The 24,388-nt window shown below is 42.7% G+C and overlaps 1 protein-coding gene across 4 annotated transcripts in view; it reads right to left on the bottom strand.

The window, feature by feature from the left end:
* Positions 1-24,388, bottom strand: part of dab1a (DAB adaptor protein 1a) — a 254,109-nt gene that overhangs the window by 91,488 nt on the left and 138,233 nt on the right. For all 4 annotated transcript variants that reach the window (XM_063001305.1, XM_063001302.1, XM_063001303.1 and 1 more), the window contains exon 3: positions 1,257-1,396. In XM_063001305.1, coding sequence (XP_062857375.1) covers positions 1,257-1,396 — 140 coding nt within the window. The remainder of the gene's footprint in view (positions 1-1,256; positions 1,397-24,388) is intronic.

Raw genomic sequence — 24,388 nt, 5'->3', positions numbered from 1 at the left:
GAAAGTGAAGTCGAACATCTCCCATGGCCTGCACAGTCACCAGATCTAAATATTATTAAGCCACTTGGGGGTGTTTTGGAGAAGCGAGTCAGGAAACGTTTTCCTCCACCAGCATCACGTAGTGACCTGGCCACTATCCTGCAAGAAGAATGGCTTAAAATCCCTCTGACCACTGTGCAGGACTTGTATATGTCATTTCCAAGACGAATTGACGCTGTAAAAGGAGGCCCTACACCATACTAATAAATTATTGTGGTCTAAAACCAGGTGTTTCAGTTATTTTGTCCAACCCCTGTAGAAGCCCTTTGTAGTTTTACAATTACTGACTGTAGTCCATCTGTTTCTCTACATACCTTTTTAACCTGCTTTCACCCTGTTCTTCAATGGTCAGGACCCCCACAGGACCACCACAGATCAGGTATTATTTAGGTGGTGGGTCATTCTCAGCACTGCAGTGACACTGACATGGTGGTGGTGTGTTAGTGTGTGTTGTGCTGGTATGAGTGGATCAGACACAGCAGAGCTGATGAAGTTTTTAAATACCGTGTCCACTCACTGTCCACTCTATTAGACACTCCTACCTAGTTGGTCCACCCTGTAGATGTAAAGTCAGAAACGATCGCGCATCTGTTGCTGCGGGGCGCTGTTGGCTGGATATTTTTGGTTGGTGGACTATTCTCAGTCCAGCTGTGACGATGAGGTGTTTAAAAAGTTCATCAGCATTGCTGTGTCGTATCCACTCATACCAGCACAACACACACTAACACACCATTACTGCAGTGCTGAGAATGATCCACCACCTAAATAATACCTGCTCTGTAGTGGTCCTGACCATTGAAGAACAGGGTGAAAGCAGGCTAAAAAGCATGCAGAGAAACAGATGGACTACAGTCAGTAATTGTAGAACTACAAAGTGCTTCTATATGGTAAGTGGAGCAGATAAAATGCACAGTGAGTTTAGAAACAAAGAGGTGGTTTTAATGTTATGGCTGATCGGTGTACAAAACACATGCAAAACACACACACACTTAAAGTAGAAAAATAATATAGCTTAAATATTAAGGAAAAAAGTGCTAGGTCCACATACACAGATACACACACACACACACCACACCCTTGGCTGGGAAGTGCACTTTACAGGGCTCATTAACCCAGCTGATGGATGTAGAGTATGGGAGATCATTCACATTGTGACTGCAGGTATGTGCACATGGAAATGTCCACACACACACACACTCTCGCAGGCTGTACCACACCTTTAGCTTTATCATCGAGTCCTGACAGAGCTTGTCTCCTCTTGCGGCGGTGACCTCATCAATGCCGATGAGCTTGGCCTTGTAGCGGACACCATCCCCCTTAAATCGCTTTATCAAAACTGCCTCACTGCGGTCCTGCCCTGTAAGAAGAGAGAGGTACAGAAAGGTTTCATTTAAAATGTCATAGCATTACGTGCTTTGTGTTGGTCAGGGTCGCAGGAGGTAGTTATTTATTTATTAGGATTTTAACATCATGTTTTACACACTTTGGTTACATTCATGACAGGACAGTTAATTACTGGTTACAGAAGATTCATCACTTCAAGTCTTGGTCTTGGGCTGTAGGGCAATTGTAGCCTAGTGGTTAAGGTACTGGACGAGTAATCAGAAGATCACTGGTTCAAGCTCCACCACTGCCAGGTTGCTCCTATTGGGCCCTTGAGCAAGGCCCTTAACCCTCAATTGCTTAGACTGTATACTGTCACACTACTGTAAGTCGCTTTGGATAAAGGTGTCTGCTAAATGCCGAAAATGTAAGTCTTCAATGTCAAACACAGTCATGGACAATTTTGTATCTCCAATTCACCTCATTTGCATGTCTTTGGACTGTGGGAGGAAACCAGAGCTCCCGAAGGAAACCCATGCAAAATGCACATAGAAAGGACCCAGACCGCTCCACCTGGGAATCAAACCCATGACCTTCTTGTTGTGTCGCCTTTGAAGGAGGTACAGTTCCTCCAGAAAACACTGTGCGCAAGGCTGGAATACTCTGGACAGGGCACCAATCCATTGTATGGCTTTGTATATCCTACTGGACATAGCCAATCTTAGAGTAGGTAGAGTGTAGAGTAGGTAGCATAATAGACCACACCCAAGCCAAACAATTAATATACTGTATATTAATAATAATTCTGCTTTTATATTTTAATAATAATTATAATCTTTACTGATGAAGTGCTGCACATAAAGCCTCAAACTCATACCTCACATTTACATTTTCAGCATTTAGCAGACGCTTTTATTCAAAGCGACGTTCAGTACTGTGACAGTATATTATTTAAGCAACTGAGGGTTAAGGGCCTTGCTCAAGGGCCCAACAGTGGCAACCTGGCAGTGGTGGAGCTTAAACCAACAATCTTTTAATTACTAGTCCAGTACCTTAACCGCTAGGCTACAAATGCTTTTAAGCTAAAAAGCTTATTTTTATTTTTTATTAATGCATTTTCTCGCAATTTCTCCCAATTAAGCGTAGTCAATTTGTCTTCCGCTGCTGAGGGATCCCTGACTGCAGTCTAGGTGGGTATATTGCTGCTCACGCCTCCTCTGACCCGCACACAGCCCTTAACTAAAAAGCTTATTATACACAATGAGAAACAAATCATCAAATAAGTCTTGCATTGGGACGCATCCTTAATGAATCGCTGGCAACATGCTGCCGTAATTTATACCTTACAGATCCTCTTTGCCTGCCTGAGAAGGCATATTTAGGCATGATTCAGTATTTGTAAATCACTAATGGTCTAAAAAGTGTTGCCGGTTGTCCTTAAAGCAGCAGGAACAACAATTACAGAGTTACAATAAGCAATCATCTGCACTGCAACCATCCTCTTTCCAACAACTAAACCATAAGTTCTCTGATTTTGGATATGTTGTCCAAATGTGCACACAAGCATTAAGACAAATCAGAACAATGAGAATGAGACATTAAATCATGTTTGGAGAGAGGTAGGTTACATGAATGATTCCAGGAACACCAAACCAACAGAGAGGTAAAGTGGTAGGAGCATCATTATATGAGGCTGACTCTTTGTGAATGGTACTGGGAAATTATACATCATTAAAGGAAACATTATTAAAGCAACTTACCAGCACATATTAGGAAATAATGTATTCTTATTAAAGAAAAAAAAACTGGACATTTTTATTGAGACAAAAACTCTCAACATAAAGTCAAAAAGAGAATAGTTGAGACTAATAAATGTTTCTAAAGCCTTCTGACTTGAATATATTGTTCAAATTTTATATTGTATAAATTTTAACCTTGTGTGTCCATTGAGACAATTTGCCCAAAGGAATCAATCAATAAATAAATCACATTGAATTAAAAGGCGAATTACTTCTTACTAGGGATATCACAAATGTTGATATAAGGGCTGCTCAGGTGGCGCAGCGGTAAAAACACATGCCGGAACCAGAGCTGGGATCTCGACTACTTCGTATTGAATCTCAGCTCTGCCAGCCGTCTAAGGCTGAGCGGCCACATGAATAACGATTGGCCTGTTGTTCAGATATGGGAGGGACTAAGCCGGATGGGGTCTTTCTCTCATGACTGGTGCAATTACGACCTCTCCTGGCTCATTGATGGTGCCTGCACAGAGATGAGAAAAGAGTGCTCTCAGGGCGTGTCTCTCCGTACACAACGCTGAGCTGCACTGCACTCGTCAAAGTGTAGGTGATAAGATGCATACGGCATGCTGCCCACATTAGCTTCGTTCTCCTCAATCAGAGCAGGGATTGGAATGCTGAAAATGACCATATTCGTCATATTGAGTATGCCTAGAATACACAGGTTACCATTTGGGAACATTTAAAAACAGAGCATTATTCATTGGAATCGAATCAGGGAGCCATGCTCTTATCTATGGTAAAGAATCATTCGTTTTCATTATTGTGTTCTGCGTAAATTACTTCATGGATCAGTGCGCATGTGTTTCAGTGGATCAGTCATGGTTCAGGTCTTGATAAACAGCTGTATAAACCAATCAGAGCTTCCAAATTCAAATTTTGGGCGGAATTTCAATTGTTCATCTAATCTAAAGCAATATATGCAAATTTCTTATATCTCCAGTGTGTGTCATTCAGGTGAGCTGGCAATGAAAAAACTCTCTCTTTATTGGTTGCAAATATGAAGGAAAACATTTACAACAAAGTGGGTTTATCTCTAATGGAACAACACATGGATATAGATTTGTCTCAATTTGAAGAAAAGAAGCTGAGATAAGCAGCGGTTATGATTTTATGCTGCTGTGTGATCTGAGTTGCGGTGCTACTGTTTACTGTGCGCTTTCATTTTGCAATGATAGCAAAGCATTATTAAATATTGAACTTTTTTGATGCTCATTTATTTGAAGTAAAATGGCAGCGGCCTGCCGTTGTACTTTGGTAAGTTTACATTACATCGTATCGTATATTGCTACTTCTCAAAAGCATATCGAGCATATTTAATCTGATTATGTTGTTTATGCTTAGAAATACATTATTTTGTTTAAATAAAAAGTGTTTAAATACTTGATAAATCCAAGGCTTGTCAGTGCTTTCACTGCAATTGCTATTCACCTTACCGCCAGCAGCTCTATTGCGATTACAAACTCCTCATTTAATAAAAGTAAGAACACAATACCACATCTCTGCAGTACAAACACTAGATTTTCATTCATTTGGTCCATTGAACATTCCAGGTTAGAGTATTTCTATACAAGCATTGGTCCCAGTAGCTCCTCACCAATTTCACATCAAATTCAACTTGTTTTACTGCTATTGTTTTTCTACAGAGATTGAAATGGAGTTACTGCATTGAGTCTCAGAGGTAAATCTACGCTTCAAGTAAAGGCTGAACAAATATGTGGGTGAAGCTGATTTCGCCAGTGAATATTCTCGTATGTGTTTTGTGTTGAGTGAAATAAAGTGAAAGTATAAAAGCGATTTACAAAAAGCCTAAAGCTAGAAGAGAGAGAAAGCAAGAGAGTGTCACAGTGAAAAGAACCCCCCCAATCCCCTGAACACCCAGGTCGCACAGGCTTCAATTAGCAAACTGGACCAACCAACCAATCAATGAAGTCCTATAGGATAGAGACCAATTAACACACTAATGCCTAGCAGAGCGGAGTCAGACATCCATTCACACATCTATAAGTAACAATCACTAATATTGGCTTTTGGGACATTACCTTTTTTGGTTAATGGGCAGTTCATAGCATGGAGGTCAACAGATGTGTGACACTCAATTGCTGGTACTGGTATTGGTCACAATTGTAAGTCGCTTTGGACAAGTGTTGCTAAATGCCATGAATATGAATGTAAACAGCCATAAAAATAATACATTCAAATACTAAATGGTTAAAGTAATACAAAACAGTTAAAAAAATAAAATTTCTCAGAAATAAAATAAAAAAGGGAAATTTAGTAAGAACTGACAGCAGCTAAAAACGGTGTCAAGCAGCCACCCTACCAACCAATGCTGCCCACATCCAGGATGGATCCATCTGTGGGGTCCACTTTAAGACCCCAAAAAAACCAGCAACACCAGAGAACCAAGCAATAATCTGGTAATGAGGCCATGATTATAAAGACACTCCTCCAGCTGGAATAAAGAATGGTAATTGAGGTGCAGAGACCACCAGTTAAAAGAACCAGCACTTTTAGCCATCTGAGCCTCTGTGCTCCTTGCCAGCCATTTGAAAAATTAGTTTGTTTGGAAGCTGAGGTCAGAGCGCAGGGTCAGCCATTGTACCCCGCCCCTGGAGCAGACAGGGTTAAGGGCCTTGCTCAAGGGCTCAACAGTGGCTGCATAGCAAAGCCTGGATTTGAACCGGCAATCTTCCGATTGCCTACCAAAGTCCCACCAACCCCTTTAACTCTTTGCCAGGTTCCTTAACTCATTCCTGAACATTTTTTGCAGTGTGGCAGGTACATTATCCTGCTGAAAGAGACCACTGCTATTAGGAAATACCACGCTACAGTAGCTTTTCTGTGGGATCAGAGCAGCCCAGATAGCTTTTGCTCGACACGCGCATTAATGAGCCTTGAGCACCAATGACCCTGTCACAGGTTCACTGGTTGTCCTTTCTTTTACCTTTTTTGGTAGGTACTAACTACTGCATGACAGGAACTTCACACAATACCTGGAATTGTGTAGACTCTGAAAGATCAAAATTTGGCCACAGTCAATGTTATTCAGATCCTTACAGCTTACATTTTCTGCTTCCAACACAAAAACTTTGAGACAGGTGCCATGGTAAGAATAATGGGCCACATTTTTTTAAGCCCCACCAGTGCCATTTAGGACCTACTACAAGAGTAAATATGGATAAAAAATTATGTCAGTACAATGTATAAAATTAAAGGTCTACAGTAACAGGCATAATACCCGATATAATAATAATAATACCCGATCAACCATAACATCAACCATAACATTAAAACCACTACTTTGTTTCTACACTCACTGTACATTTTATCAGCTTCACTTACAATATAGAAGCACTTTGTAGTTCTACAATTACTGACTGTAGTCCATCTGTTTCTCTGCATGCTTTGTTAGCCCCCTTTTATGCTGTTCTTCAGTGGTCAGGAGCGCTACAGAGTAGGTATTATTTGGATGGTGGATCATTCTCAGCACTGCAGTGACACTGACATGGTGGTGGTGTGTTAGTGTGTGTTGTGCTGGTATGAGTGGATAAGACACAGCAGCACTGCTGGAGTTTTTAAACACCTCACTGACTGGACTGAGAATAGTCCACCAACCAAAAATATCCAGCCAACATCACACCGTGGGCAGCGTCCTGTGACCACTGATGAAGGCCTAGAAGATGACCGACTCAAACAGCAGCAATACATGAGAGATCGTCTCTGACTTTACATCTACAAGGTGGACCAACTAGGTAGGAGTGTCTAATAGAGTGGACAGTGACATGTGACACGTAACATAAAAGCTTGCAGCATTTAAAGGTCAGTGGGATCAAAGAGTCATTAGGAAAAGAACATAATTATAGTGAATTGCCAATGTGTCTATGGAAAATATTACAAAATGAATATATTAATTAATATTACAATAGCATTCATGTCAACTGCCCCAAAGTTCCCACTACTGTACTAAACGCTAAGAACAAAGCATGGATTGTGAGGCTCCTAAGTCGTCTGAAGCTACTCTGAGAAGTTTGGTTTTTAAGTAATATGATTTCCTTCCACACCCCAAAAATATGCAGATGTATAGAATTTTTTATATTTTTATCCTTTTGTGATCTACTTCCCCAGCAGTCGAATGAGGGAGTGAATGGGTGAGAGTGTACTTCGTTGCAATGGACTGCCACCTAGATCAGGGTGTATTACTGCCCTGTGGCCAGTGTTTCCAGGTGGCAACAGAGCCACAGTGTTGTTTTATTTTTTTATCCCAATCTTTGCTTGGGACCTGGTGATACTTGCACACAGCTGGCAACAAGTGTTATATACACCCAGTCCTGGTGGCTATAACAATGTGGATAAAAAGTACATCCTAATGATGACACATTGTGGTTGAATACATTTCTTAAGGTTACGCCTGTATGAGAGATATGAGAGATGAAGCATACATACCTTCCAGGATTAATTGCATACCCACATTCCCAGGCCATCAAAACTCCATACACCTATAAGATTTGTACTGTATAAAGATTGTCAGTTACTCTGCTTTATGCTACAATGGAAACTAGAGAGAGAAAGCAAATATACTAAAGAGATTGAAGGACGATAGCTTTCTCTCCTCCGGCAGCCGTGAGATATGAAATGACATACATTTATAATGCAGTTCACATTTCTGCCAGGGTAGGATCTGCCTCTTCCAGTTGAATATAAATAAACTAAAGTGTGCGCTACTGTGAGTCTGGCCGTGTTTTTTTATTCGTTTAGGTGTGCATCTAACGTGAAGAGCGAGCTTGGCTGCATCAAATTATGTGAACTGTCTAACTCTCCTCATCTGCAGAGCGCCTAGAAATAAAGAACGAGTGCCAACGGCAGTGCTGAGGTCTCGTGTTTCAGCATGATCATTCCTGCCCCCTGGTGCTTCACATAATAAACAGCTGATCATTTATTTATTCATTATTTCGAATGTTTTATACTGGTCAGGGTGGGTCTGGCAATGCCTGGAGAGGGAAAGATTTAGAATAACTGGATTCCCTCAGCGCCATATATATATATATATATATATATATATATATATATATATACAGGTATATATATATATATATATATATATATATATATATATATATACAGTATATATATATATATATACAGTGTATCACAAAAGTGAGTACACCCCTCACATTTCTGCAAATATTTCATTATATCTTTTCATGGGACAACACTATAGACATGAAACTTGGATATAACTTAGAGTAGTCAGTGTACAACTTGTATAGCAGTGTAGATTTACTGTCTTCTGAAAATAACTCAACACACAGCCATTAATGTCTAAATGGCTGGCAACATAAGTGAGTACACCCCACAGTGAACATGTCCAAATTGTGCCCAAAGTGTCAATATTTTGTGTGACCACCATTATTATCCAGCACTGCCTTAACCCTCCTGGGCATGGAATTCACCAGAGCTGCACAGGTTGCTACTGGAATCCTCTTCCACTCCTCCATGATGACATCACGGAGCTGGTGGATGTTAGACACCTTGAACTCCTCCACCTTCCACTTGAGGATGCGCCACAGGTGCTCAATTGGGTTTAGTCCATCACCTTTACCTTCAGCTTCCTCAGCAAGGCAGTTGTCATCTTGGAGGTTGTGTTTGGGGTCGTTATCCTGTTGGAAAACTGCCATGAGGCCCAGTTTTCGAAGGGAGGGGATCATGCTCTGTTTCAGAATGTCACAGTACATGTTGAAATTCATGTTTCCCTCAATGAACTGCAGCTCCCCAGTGCCAGCAACACTCATGCAGCCCAAGACCATGATGCTACCACCACCATGCTTGACTGTAGGCAAGATACAGTTGTCTTGGTACTTCTCACCAGGGCGCCGCCACACATGCTGGACACCATCTGAGCCAAACAAGTTTATCTTGGTCTCGTCAGACCACAGGGCATTCCAGTAATCCATGTTCTTGGACTGCTTGTTTTCAGCAAACTGTTTGCTGGCTTTCTTGTGCGTCAGCTTCCTTCTGGGATGACGACCATGCAGACTGAGTTGATGCAGTGTGCGGCGTATGGTCTGAGCACTGACAGGCTGACCTCCCACGTCTTCAACCTCTGCAGCAATGCTGGCAGCACTCATGTGTCTATTTTTTAAAGCCAACCTCTGGATATGACGCCGAACACGTGGACTCAACTTCTTTGGTCGACCCTGGCGAAGCCTGTTCCGAGTGGAACCTGTCCTGGAAAACCGCTGTATGACCTTGGCCACCATGCTGTAGCTCAGTTTCAGGGTGTTAGCAATCTTCTTATAGCCCAGGCCATCTTTGTGGAGAGCAACAATTCTATTTCTCACATCCTCAGAGAGTTCTTTGCCATGAGGTGCCATGTTGAATATCCAGTGGCCAGTATGAGAGAATTGTACCCAAAACACCAAATTTAACAGCCCTGCTCCCCATTTACACCTGGGACCTTGACACCTGACACCAGGGAGGGACAACGACACATTTGGGCACAATTTGGACATGTTCACTGTGGGGTGTACTCACTTATGTTGCCAGCTATTTAGACATTAATGGCTGTGTGTTGAGTTATTTTCAGAAGACAGTAAATCTACACTGCTATACAAGCTGTACACTGACTACTCTAAGTTATATCCAAGTTTCATGTCTATAGTGTTGTCCCATGAAAAGATATAATGAAATATTTGCAGAAATGTGAGGGGTGTACTCATTTTTGTGATACACTGTATATATAAACACCTATCAGGCATAACATTATGGCCACCTTCCTAATATTGTGTTGGTCCCCCCTTTGCTGCCAAAACAGCCCTTACCCATAGAGGCATGGACTCCACTAGACCCCTGAAGGTGTGCTGTGGTATCTGGCACCAAGATGTTAGCAGCAGATCCTTTAACCCCTGTAAGTTGCGAGGTGGGGCCTCCATGGATCGGACTTGTTTGTCCAGCACATCCCACATATGCTCGATGACACCTCAAACCATTCCTGAATCATTTTTGCTTTGTGGCAGGACGCATTATCCTGCTGAAAGAGGCCACAGCCATCAGGGAACACAGTTTCCATAAAAGGGTGTACATTGTCTGCAACAATGCTTAGGTAGGTGGTACGAGTCAAAGTGACATCCACATGGATGGCAGGACCCAAGATTTCCAAGCAGAACGTTGCCCAAAGCATCACACTGCCTCTGCCGGCTTGCCTTCTTCCCATAGTGCATCCTGGTGCAATGTGTTCTCCAGGTAAGCGACACACACGCACCCGGCCATCCATGTGATGTAAAAGAAAACGTGATTCATCAGACCAGGCCACCTTTTTCTATTGCTCCGAGGTCCAGTTACGATGCTCATGTGCCCATTGTTGGCACTTTCGGCGGTGAACAGGGGTCAGCATGGGCACCCTGACTGGTCTGCGGCTATGCAGCCCCATACGCAACAAACTGTGATGCACTGTGTATTCTAACACCTTTCTATCAGAACCAGCATTAACATCTTCAGCAATTTGAGCTACAGTAGCTCGTATGTTGGATCGGACCACACGGGCCAGCCTTCGCTCCCCACGTGCATCAATGAGCCTTGGCCGCCCATGACCCTGTCACCAGTTTACCACTGTTCCTTCCTTGGACCACTTTTGATAGATACTGACCACTGCAGACCGGGAACACCCCACAAGAGCTGCTGTTTTGGAGATACTCTGACCCAGTCGTCTAGTTATCACAATTTGGCCCTTGACAAACTCGCTCAAATCCTTACGCTTGTTCATTTTTGTTGCTTCTAGAACATCAACTTTGAGGATAAAATGTTCACTTGCTGCCTAATATATCCCACCCACTAACAGGTGCCATGATGAAGAGATAATCAGTGTTATTCACTTCACCTGTCAGTGGTCATAATGTTATGGGTGGTCAGCGTATATACCTTGTGCCTTTTTCACACCTTTTTCACACTGCTATTCGATATTTGTTATTTTTTGCCTGAGTAAGCACATTTCCCATACCTCCCTGAGTAAAGGCTTAGCAACTCTAACCATTAATCTCTAGTGTTCCCCAGGTGGGCGTGACTCAATCAGAACTACAAATATAACTATTCATCTCCTCGACAGCTTCATTCTATATTTTAAATCAAGATTTAAGAACGAAATCCCAATCCCGCTGTTTCTGCGGCCGACTGTCTTTTATTCTGCCATGAGTTATTATATATGGCTTATAGACCTGACTTCAGAGTGAGGATCCTATTCACTAGGATTTGTATTATTCATCTTGTGAAACACAAATGGGGAAAATCTGGACTTATAACCACTTGCTGTGATACACACCTTTATTTTGTAATGCTTTGGATTGCGTTTGGGAAACTGCATGAGAAGCAATAATGGGTAAACATAATAAGAGTATTAATATAAAGAATATAACCTCAGTACCCCCCACACGTACGCACACACATTTCATTACTTGCGGGTTGGCATCCCTCAGAACACACACAGCCTAATGACTTCCAACAAGACTTTCATTCTCTTACAAGAATGCACTTTGCTTTATTGAATTAGGGATGCTGTAGTTTCCATTCTCTCCCCCTCACTAAGCCTTGCTCGATCCTCCCCCAGCCTTATTCTCTCCTACAGTTTGACCTTGTGATTCCTTTAAGATCTAAACATCATAAGCTATTCACTGTATGGTGAATATGATCCTAACCTAGATGTTTGTGGTTTATTTACTCTGGTTTTACTGAAAATGAGAACTAAATTTTCATGGTAAGTGGACTCAAAGGCTCATTGTGCAACATTGACTTTGCTGTTTAAAGTGGCTTTAAAATACCAAGTTCATTAATGGCATGACAGAGAGCCTCCCCTTAACACATCGCACATACACCGACTAGGCATAACATTATGACCACTGACAGGTGAAGTGAATAACACTGATTATCTCTTCATCACGGCACCTGTTAGTGGGTGGGATATATTAGGCAGCAACTGAACATTTTATCCTCAAAGTTGATGTGTTAGAAGCAGGAAAAATGAACAAGTGTAAGGATTTGAGCGAGTTTGACAAGGGCCAAACTGTGATGGCTAGACGACTGGGTCAGAGTATCTCCAAAACTGCAGCTCATGTGGGGTGTTCCCGTTCTGCAGTGGTCAGTATCTATCAAAAGTGGTCCGAGGAAGGAACAGTGGTAAACCGGTGACAGGGTCATGGGCGGCCAAGGCTCACTGATGCACGTGGGGAGCGAAGGCTGGCCCGTGTGGTCCGATCCAACATACGAGCTACTGTAGCTCAAATTGCTGAAGATGTTAATGCTGGTTCTGATTTTACAGTGTATCACAAAAGTGAGTACACCCCTCACATTTCTGCAAATATTTTATTATATCTTTTCATGGGACAACACTATAGACATGAAACTTGGATATAACTTAGAGTAGTCAGTGTACAACTTGTATAGCAGTGTAGATTTACTGTCTTCTGAAAATAACTCAACACACAGCCATTAATGTCTAAATGGCTGGCAACATAAGTGAGTACACCCCACAGTGAACATGTCCAAATTGTGCCCAAAGTGTCAATATTTTGTGTGACCACCATTATTATCCAGCACTGCCTTAACCCTCCTGGGCATGGAATTCACCAGAGCTGCACAGGTTGCTACTGGAATCCTCTCCCACTCCTCCATGATGACATCACGGAGCTGGTGGATGTTAGACACCTTGAACTCCTCCACCTTCCACTTGAGGATGCGCCACAGGTGCTCAATTGGGTTTAGTCCATCACCTTTACCTTCAGCTTCCTCAGCAAGGCAGTTGTCATCTTGGAGGTTGTGTTTGGGGTCGTTATCCTGTTGGAAAACTGCCATGAGGCCCAGTTTTCGAAGGGAAGGGATCATGCTCTGTTTCAGAATGTCACAGTACATGTTGGAATTCATGTTTCCCTCAATGAACTGCAGCTCCCCAGTGCCAGCAACACTCATGCAGCCCAAGACCATGATGCTACCACCACCATGCTTGACTGTAGGCAAGATACAGTTGTCTTGGTACTTCTCACCAGGGCGCCGCCACACATGCTGGACACCATCTGAGCCAAACAAGTTTATCTTGGTCTCGTCAGACCACAGGGCATTCCAGTAATCCATGTTCTTGGACTGCTTGTCTTCAGCAAACTGTTTGCTGGCTTTCTTGTGCGTCAGCTTCCTTCTGGGATGACGACCATGCAGACCGAGTTGATGCAGTGTGCGGCGTATGGTCTGAGCACTGACAGGCTGACCTCCCACGTCTTCAACCTCTGCAGCAATGCTGGCAGCACTCATGTGTCTATTTTTTAAAGCCAACCTCTGGATATGACGCCGAACACGTGGACTCAACTTCTTTGGTCGACCCTGGCGAAGCCTGTTCCGAGTGGAACCTGTCCTGGAAAACCGCTGTATGACCTTGGACACCATGCTTTAGCTCAGTTTCAGGGTGTTAGCAATCTTCTTATAGCCCAGGCCATCTTTGTGGAGAGCAACAATTCTATTTCTCACATCCTCAGAGAGTTCTTTGCCATGAGGTGCCATGTTGAATATCCAGTGGCCAGTATGAGAGAATTGTACCCAAAACACCAAATTTAACAGCCCTGCTCCCCATTTACACCTGGGACTTTGACACATGACACCAGGGAGGGACAACGACACATTTGGGCACAATTTGGACATGTTCACTGTGGGGTGTACTCACTTATGTTGCCAGCTATTTAGACATTAATGGCTGTGTGTTGAGTTATTTTCAGAAGACAGTAAATCTACACTGCTATACAAGTTGTACACTGACTACTCTAAATTATATCCAAGTTTCATGTCTATAGTGTTGTCCCATGAAAAGATATAATGAAATATTTGCAGAAATGTGAGGGGTGTACTCACTTTTGTGATACACTGTACTTTGACTCGTACCACCTACCTAAGCATTGTTGCAGACCATGAGTGATATTCCCATTGTGACCTGGACTGTATCCAGGATCAATTCAGGGCTTGATTGGGGGACGAACACTAATAAAAAGGGGTAGATGTAGATATAAAAGGTGGCCAAAATAATAAAAACAAAGGGCCAAATGAAAGGCACAAGAACATCTGTAGCCCAAAATGGAAACAGTGGATAGAACAGGAGTTGTTACAGTATGACAGGCTGCTCCGGCCACCAACAACAGCCTCTACAACCCAGTTCTCAGAGGAAACAAGAAAGATAGGGAACCCTAAACACAAGCAGGTGACAGCAATGCATGACCAGCACTCTATCCCCACCAACTGGAACAGCCCGTGCATAACATGGCTTACAAACAGGTCTGCTATGGAGACAGGGATGTCAAACTGACTCAGAGGCATTTCGTTCTCCCAGGGCAGTTCTGTCGTGAGGCCTGAAAATGCTGCACCACCGAGTGAGTTCCAAGAAGACGTTCGGACCGCACGGGCCAGCCTTCGCTTCCCATGTGCATCAGTGAGCCTTGGCCACCCATGACCCTGTCAACGGTTTACTACTGTTCCTTCCTTGGACCACTTTTGATAGATACTGACCACTGCAGACCGGGAACACCCCACATGAGCTGCAGTTTTGGAGATGCTCTGACCCAGTCATGTAGCCATCACAATTTGGCCCATGTCAAACTTGGTCAAATCCTTACGCTTGTTCATTTTTCCTGATTCTAACACATCAACTTTAAGGATAAAATGTTCTCTTGCTGCCTAATATATCCCACCCACTCACAGGTGGCATGATGAAGAGATAATCAGTGTTATTCCCTTCACCTGTCAGTGCTCATAATGTTATGCCTGGTCGGTGTGTATATATATATATATATATATATATATATATATATATATATATATATATATTTATTATAAAGGTGAGGGAGCAGTAGGAGTAATAAATGTCATAGTAACCATCTGCAGTATTAAATATCCTGGACACTCTCTGAGGTTATCTTCCACTGCCGACTTTACGAGGTCCCCCATACACACTGACACACACATACACAATTTAGCACTTTCAAACATTCCTGCCGAGGGTCTAATATTGCTTGGTGTGGCATTAGAGTCCCATTCACACATATCCAATTATAAAACACCAGCAACATTTCAGGCAGAATTAGCAACAGAGAGAGAAAGAGAGAGAGAGGGATAGAGATCCTGTTGTAATTAAGTGTCCACCATCACTGCTGTACCCCTGCTGTGCTCTTCGATAAAAACATACTGAGATGAAGGAAAATATGGCAAAATATTCATCACATGCAGATCGAGTCTTCCCATAATGAAAAAAAAAAAAGATGCTTGTGTCCCTCATGCCAGTCATGAGATTACATGATTATAAACTGCATTCTGACCTTTAAATGGCATCATCTTTACCCGCTTTATTTAATCAGGGTCATAATGGCTTGATTTGAGGCATGCAAACATCCATAACAGGGCATCATTCGATCACTGATCCACTCACCTATTCAAACACTCTATGAGCTCAAGAGCAGCCTATCAACCTACCAGCTAGTATTTGGAAGTGAGAGGAAACCCACATTCTTGCATATAGAGACTAAAGACAGGGATCAAACCCTAGTCCACTAGGACCTGGGTGCTGAACGGCATCCACACTACAGGCACTAGTGTTTTACAACTGCTGGTCGCAAGGTACAAAAATATCAAGGATGATGCATTTTATTTCAGCAAAATGATGCCAGACCTCATTCTGTATGTGCTACAATCATAGACACATCATGGAGTGTGTGTGCTGGACCGGCCTGCCTGCATCTAATAATACAGTGTATCACAAAAGTGAGTACACCCCTCACATTTCTGCAAATATTTCATTATATCTTTTCATGGGACAACACTATAGACATGAAACTTGGATATAACTTAGAGTAGTCAGTGTACAACTTGTATAGCAGTGTAGATTTACTGTCTTCTGAAAATAACTCAACACACAGCCATTAATGTCTAAATGGCTGGCAACATAAGTGAGTACACCCCACAGTGAACATGTCCAAATTGTGCCCAAAGTGTCAATATTTTGTGTGACCACCATTATTATCCAGCACTGCCTTAACCCTCCTGGGCATGGAATTCACCAGAGCTGCACAGGTTGCTACTGGAATCCTCTTCCACTCCTCCATGATGACATCACGGAGCTGGTGGATGTTAGACACCTTGAACTCCTCCACCTTCCACTTGAGGATGCGCCACAGGTGCTCAATTGGGTTTAGTCCATCACCTTTACCTTCAGCTTCCTCAGCAAGGCAGTTGTCATCTTGGATGTTGTGTTTGGGGTCGTTATCTTGTTGGAAAACTGCCATGAGGCCCAGTTTTCGAAGGGAGGGGATCATGCTCTGTTTCAGAATGTCACAGTACATGTTGAAATTCATGTTTCCCTCAATGAACTGCAGCTCCCCAGTGCCAGCAACACTCATGCAGCCCAAGACCATGATGCTACCACCACCATGCTTGACTGTAGGCAAGATACAGTTGTCTTGGTACTTCTCACCAGGGCGCCGCCACACATGCTGGACACCATCTGAGCCAAACAAGTTTATCTTGGTCTCGTCAGACCACAGGGCATTCCAGTAATCCATGTTCTTGGACCGCTTGTTTTCAGCAAACTGTTTGCTGGCTTTCTTGTGCGTCAGCTTCCTTCTGGGATGACGACCATGCAGACTGAGTTGATGCAGTGTGCGGCGTATGGTCTGAGCACTGACAGGCTGACCTCCCACGTCTTCAACCTCTGCAGCAATGCTGGCAGCACTCATGTGTCTATTTTTTAAAGCCAACCTCTGGATATGACGCCGAACACGTGGACTCAACTTCTTTGGTCGACCCTGGCGAAGCCTGTTCCGAGTGGAACCTGTCCTGGAAAATTGCTGTATGACCTTGGCCACCATGCTGTAGCTCAGTTTCAGGGTGTTAGCAATCTTCTTATAGCCCAGGCCATCTTTGTGGAGAGCAACAATTCTATTTCTCACATCCTCAGAGAGTTCTTTGCCATGAGGTGCCATGTTGAATATCCAGTGGCCAGTATGAGAGAATTGTACCCAAAACACCAAATTTAACAGCCCTGCTCCCCATTTACACCTGGGACCTTGACACATGACACCAGGGAGGGACTACGACACATTTGGGCACAATTTGGACATGTTCACTGTGGGGTGTACTCACTTATGTTGCCAGCTATTTAGACATTAATGGCTGTGTGTTGAGTTATTTTCAGAAGACAGTAAATCTACACTGCTATACAAGTTGTACACTGACTACTCTAAGTTATATCCAAGTTTCATGTCTATAGTGTTGTCCCATGAAAAGATATAATGAAATATTTGCAAAAATTTGAGGGGTGTACTCACTTTTGTGATACACTGTACACTGATCAGCCATAACATTAAAACCACCTCCTTGTTTTATTATTTAGGTGGTGGATCATTCTCAGCACCTCTCATTCTTAGTGTGTGTTGGGCTGGTATTAGTGGATCAGACACAGCAGCGCTGCTGGAGTTTTTAAATACCATGTCCACTCACTGTCCACTGTATTACACACTCCTACCTAGTTGGTCCCCCTTGTAGATGTAAAGTCAGAGACGATCACTTATCTATTGCTGCTGTTTGAGTTGGTCATCTTCTAGACCTTCAGCAGTGGTCACAATTCGCTGCCCACAGGGCGCTGTTGGCTGGATGTTTTTGGTTGGTGGACTATTCTCAGTCCAGCAGTGACAGTGAGGTGTTTAAAAACTCCAGCAGCGCTGCTGTGTCTGATCCACTCATATCAGCACAACACACACTAACACACCACCACCATGTCAGTGTCACTGCAGTGCTGAGAATGATCCACCACCCAAATAATACCTGCTCTGTAGTGGTCCTGGGAGAGTCCTGACCATTGAAGAACAGCATGAAAAGGGGCTAACAAAGCATGCAGAGAAACAGATGGACTACTGTCAGTAATTGTAGAACTACAAAGTGCTTCTATATGGTAAGTGGAGCTGATAAAATGGACAGTAAGTGTAGAAACAAGGAGGTGGTTTTAATGTTATGGCCGATCAGTGTATGTCCTTAATTTCTAAGCTGTTATGACATCACTATTGTAAAAGGTACTGTTATAATACCTAGCAAATACCATTATGTCCTCTGAAAAGAGCATATTTCATTTGGCATAACATTGTTATGTTTGAATTATGACTCAATGTTTGAGCTTGACAACACACACTACAACCATCAATGTGCAGCCCAAATATTAAAAAATATTGAAACAGAATATTTTAAATATCCATTGCAGCTCGTGTGTGTGTGTGTGTGTGTGTGTGTGTGTGTGTGTACAGACTTCTGGAAAGTGCTTTATTAGAGCAGGTGCTTCATACAAGAGGACCTTGGTGAGCAGGTGCTCCAAACAAGGGGACTTCGGTGGCAGATGATCTGTCAATCACCACGAAAACCCAGAGGCATCACCAGTGGCAACTGTGACCAAGCATTACTTGAGGTCACCTGGATTCCCACTATACCAACACGCACTGTGCTGTCACTTTGTATTAATGTGTTAATTCAATACAATGTCATCACCTGTATGTCAGGTAAAACTGTTTCCTATTGCTGCAGGGATTACAGAAAATCCCATTATCCTTTCAGCTTATAACAGTAATATAATAAAAATATTAAGCATAAATGTAAGCATTTATATGAAATACAATAAATATGCCAAGACTAAAAGCAGTATTCTATCATACACTGTATGGCCTTCAGTTATAGTCAGACTTATTGCTAACAGGTATTCAAAAGCAATTATATAAAATACATTCTATGTAATGTATTATTTACATTGTATATACTTTCCCAGTATAAATATCTGACAATATTTTTGTCTGTATTACACATCCTTATATTACATATTAAACTCAATTACTACCTCATCTGTATAAATCTGAAGGTAAAACACTGGGAGTACTTCAGAAAGCCATTGTCAATTACCACAGTGCGCCACTGCATCAAGAAATGCAACTTGAAACTCAATCTTATGCAAAAACGCCTCTGAGTTCATTAGACCTGAGCTCATCTTAGATCGTTCAAAAGACCATGAGAGTGGAAACATCTGTGGTGGTCAGATGAGTTAAAAAACAGATGTCAAGTTATCTTTGCCAAAAACAGAAAGGACCTTCCAGACTGTTATCAGTAAAAGGTGCAAAAGCAAACATCTATAATGGTATGGAGGTGCATCACTACCCATATGCATATGTGTAAAGGTACCATTGAGGCATATACTGGAATTAGGCCGATGTTTTCCCAAATGCTGCATATTATTTCAGCAAAATGATGCCAGGCCTCATTCTGTATGCACTACAATCATAGACACAGAGTGTGTGTGTGTGCTTGACTGGCCTGCCTGCAGTCCAGATCTGTGTTCTATTGAAAATCTATAGTGCAGCATGAAGAGGAGAATTAGAGAATGACGAGCACAGACTGTTAAGCAGCTGACGTCTCGTATGAAGCCAGAATGGACAAAAATTCCACTTGCAAAACTGCAACAGTTAGTGTCTCATTTTCCAAACAATTAAAAAGTCTAATGAATAAAAAAGGTGATGGAACACATTGGGTGTGTTCGAAAAGCTAGTGTGCTGTCTACATAGGCAGCATTTTACGTCATCCTGTGCGCGCTCCCGAGAAGGAGGCTGTTCGAAATCCTAGATGACTTAAAATCCTCACTTCTGAGGCATCTTCATATTTCAATGTTATTTTGGCTCAAGAACGAGTGAGCTCCGACGCTGCCTTAGTGATCAAGGCAACAGCGTTCATTGCGGGTCGGCTCTCACAGAAAAATAAACATTGCTGACGGGTCGTTGAAACGAATGGAGTTATTTTTAAACGTAAATAAAATATTACTGATTTTTAACTTGTATAAACTTGTGCCGAGTGTTTTTATTAGCAAGTTCGGGCTTGTCAGGAAATGTAACCGTTATCGGTACATGAAGGGAGATGTTATTGACGTTAGCGTGCTGTGCTACCTCAGTTTATTGGTTTTAATGGCGAGATGCTAAATGCTAAACGCGAAATGCTAAACCCGATGTTATCGCTATCTAAGTAGTGCGTTCGAATAACCTGACTTTTAAGTCACTAACTTATTAGAATCCTCTCTACTAAGTCAGCTGCCTATGTAGACAGTAAGACAGCAAGGCAGCTCCCTAGGTTTTCGAACACACCCATTGTGTGTGTGTTGTGTCATTGTGTGTTATGTTTGAGTTATAACAGAGAGGTTACTTAAGGTGTAACCCAGAACACTTAATTACAACCTCAACCCCAATATATATATACTGTATATATCAGTGGCGGCTGCTGGTCTTTCAAAGAGGGGAAGCTCATTGTCAGCTTATATCATAAAATTTGTCAATTTATATATAAATTGTGCCCTCTGTTCCTTTTCAAGAAAATGGCCTGAAATGGGATGCAGTTTGTTTTTCGACTTCACTCGCAAAATCCGCGATGGGACTGAAGCTCCCAGTGATAGCTGTCAATCAAAACGGGATTCAGCCTTTCGACTGATCCTCCAATCATCTTGCAGAAGCTTAGCGTCCAGACCTGCCCACAGCTCCATTCACCACCAGAGACGCTCAGCGTCCGGGGGCGGGACAAAATCGTGGCATTTATCCAATGACCGGCGAGTTTCGAAGCAATGAAAAAAACCGTTCCATGCAGCCCCATAGAAGTGAATAGACGCTCAGCTTCTACGGGCAAATGCATTGACGCTCCGGGAATGTATGAGAAGTTCGAGTCAGTCGATTTGTGATAAGTAGAATGATGTAAACAACAATCCAGAGGACAAAATCCAGTGGTATGGAATTTTTTACCATGCGCTTAACCAATCTGGAATAGGCCTGATCAAAATGTGGCCTGCGGCACAACCCACTAGCATGCCAGCTAACATCTATCTCCGTGCACCGAATACAATTAGCCTATCCCTGCTGGAGCCTATTCCAGTTTTTCAATGGGCGCAAGGCACACAGTAACACCCTGGACGGGGCGCCAGTCCATCGCAGGGCAGACACACAAACACACACACACACACACACACACACACACACACAGACACCCATTCACCTATAGGGCAATTCAGTGTCTCCAATTAACCTGACTGCATATTTTTGGGACTGTGGGAGGAAATCCACGCAGACACGGGGAGAACATGCAAACTCCACACAGAAAGGACCCGGACCGCCCCGCCTGGGAATCGAACCCAGGACCTTTTTGCTGTGAGGCGACAGTGCTACCCACCGAGCCACCGTGCCGCCCCCCTTTCAGATTATAAAAAATAAATAAATTAATTAAAAGCATCCTATTAAAGTGGAAGCACAGCAGCCTGGACATAAAACACTGCCTAAAGAACAAAATGGCTGCTCCCAGAGTCCACAGTGAATATAACTAAGAGCTAAGCGCCTACCAGCTGGCCTGCCCCTCCCTCTGCTTATTATTTACTTTATGAAAGCCTGATCTGCTGTAAAATAAAAAGCATTTTTATTGCAACACAGCAGCATCAGGTAAACAGTGCACAGGAGGAGAGCAATAACTTAGCCTCAATAAAGCAATAAATCAATGCAATTTCTTCCCTGTTCCTTTCGTCGTATTCTGACTGTAAAAAGCCTCCGATAGATGTGTAATTGGAGCACGTTGAAAGCTGCGAGAGGAATATGATAGAAGTCAGCGAAGAAAAAGAAAAAAAAAATAATAAGAGCCAACAAGGCCTGAGGGAGAAGCAGCACACAGTGGGAAGATGAGCAATATGCTTCAACAGATCCCGGCACTTCATTGAATTGTCTGCTGGATCTGCACAAGGAGACGATTTATCAAATAAGAATCACTGCCATATATATTTTGTGAACACATCCAAACGCAGCCACTGATAGAATGTGTTACTGATTTACACTGTTGCTCTTTTAGGATTTAATGAAATTGAAAGCAATCTTCTGCATCTGCATTTTATTACATATCTGCCAGGATTTTTTTTGGTTTTTTACCACTTTGATCTTGGATTTTACACAGTTCCAAAGTGCAACTTTATAGAACATTAAGGGTAGGCACTGTGGCTCGGTGGGTAGCACTGTCACCTCACAGCAAGAAGGTCCTGGGTTCAATGGTGTAACTAGGAGCTCATGGCCCCTAGTGCAAAAAGAAATGGGCCCCCTCAACAAATTTCATATAGACTGTAGTTCATCTGTTTCTCTGCATGCTTTGTTAGCCCCCTTTTATGCTGTTCTTCAATGATCAGGACTCTCCACCGCTACAGAGTAGGTATTATTTGGATGGTGGATCATTCTCAGCACTGCAGTGACACTGACATGGTGGTGGTGTGTTAGTGTGTGTTGTGCTGGTATGAGTGGATAAGACACAGCAATGCTGATGAAGTTCTCAAACACCTCACTGTCCCTGCTGGACTGAAAATAGTCCACCAACCAAAAATATCCAGCCAACAGCGCCCTGTGGGCAGCGTCCTGTGACCACTGATGAAGGTCTAGAAGATGACCAACTCAAACAGCGGCAATAGATGAGCGATCGTCTCTGACTTTACATCTACAAGGTGGACCAACTAGGTAGGAGTGTCTAATAGAGTGGACAGTGAGTGGACATGGTATTTAAAAACTACAGCAGCACTGCTGTGTCTGATCCACTCATACCAGCACAACACACACTAACACACCACCACCATGTCATTGTCACTGCAGTGCTGAGAATCATCCACCACCTAAATAATACCTGCTCTGTGGTGGTCCTGTAAGGGTCCTGACCATTGAAGAACAGCATGAAAGGGCTGATAAAATGGACAGTGAGTGTAGAAACAAGGAGGTTGTTTAAATATTATGGCTGATCGGTGTATATTCACTCTAACCCTAACCCTGCCATCAGGCTGCAACTAACAGGTAGTTTTTATTTTATTATTTCTTGCCTTGTTGTCTGAGAAACCATCTGCAGCTAAATTATGAATGTTGGAAGCTCAACAGGACAGCACTTCATTATCTGAGGCCCACGCTGCTCACACTCACAGTCAAAGTAGGTTCAGGTAATCTTGCCATGGGTGTACCTGCAGTGTGTTTTGTTTCAGTAATAGCAGGTTTTCTGCTCTGTGCTCGTATGTGCTATGCTATACTAGCTGGCTTTAATAGTATGCTGTCAGACAGGCCATGTTTCTACCGCAGAGTCGATCAATGGGCCGGGGAGCTTCTGTGAATACTCAACCAAGTGCATCCTGGAACAAGAAATGGCATTTCGGTTCTCATTCTCGACCAAGCCCTCTTTTTTTCCCCCTTACTCGTTCTTGCTTTTATTCTCTACTGTTTTGGTATGCCTCTGAAAGAAGTCCCAAGTGTGCCAACACATGAACCCAGACATCAGTGGAATTTACTTAATGTAAAGGAGAGAGAAAAACTTTGTACCGATGATTTGTACCGAGGGGTGTCAACCAGGTTTCTGTAGTCTGGACAGTAGCTGCTGACGCCAATTCTCAAGCAGGCTTCCAAGTGTTTAGATATTTACACTTAATTATTGTCATGTGGGAAAAGGCTGATTCACACAAATAGATTGATCCAAAAATGCTGTCAAGGTTTGAATGTTTTTCCTCAGCCAACAAGTTCCAAAATTGTCCAGCAGAGGCCCTTGACTTCATATGAATGTCAGATTGAAGGGTTAAAATTTCTGTTTGTAACATGAGATCTGAATATTCTCTATCAGCATTTTCCACGTATGAACAAAACAGCCGTCTTTGCAGTGTTCTTGCCTGAATCGAACCGTTTTTGGTTTCTTTGTTGTTGGTTGCGCACTCATCTTCACTAACAGTGAAGGTTACATCACGTTGACCTGTTTGAATGAGGCCTGATCCACCAGTGTGCACTGTGCGATCGAGATTGACGAATTGGGCACCCCTGCTCTAGAATGTACAACCCCAAATCAGAAAAAGTTTGGACATTATGGAAAATGCAAGTAAAATAAAAATGCAGTGTTCCTTACATTTACTTTGAATTTGATTTAATTGCAGACTGAACCAGGATAAACCTGAGATATTTCATGTTCTATTTGCTCAACTTAATTTCATTTGTTAATGAACATCCATTCCTCCATTTAACGCCTTCAACGCATTCCAAAAAAAGTTGGGACGAGGGCAATTAGGACTAGTAATGAGTTTAAAAATCTAAATAATGATGTGATTCCAGACAGGTGATGTTAACAGGTGATTGTAATCATGGTTCGGTACAAAAGTAGCATCC

Source organism: Trichomycterus rosablanca, chromosome 9, assembly GCF_030014385.1.
Source record: "Trichomycterus rosablanca isolate fTriRos1 chromosome 9, fTriRos1.hap1, whole genome shotgun sequence".
NCBI lineage: Eukaryota > Metazoa > Chordata > Actinopteri > Siluriformes > Trichomycteridae > Trichomycterus > Trichomycterus rosablanca.
The sequence above is the reverse complement of the archived record's forward strand: the minus strand, read 5'-3'. Positions and strand labels throughout refer to the sequence as shown.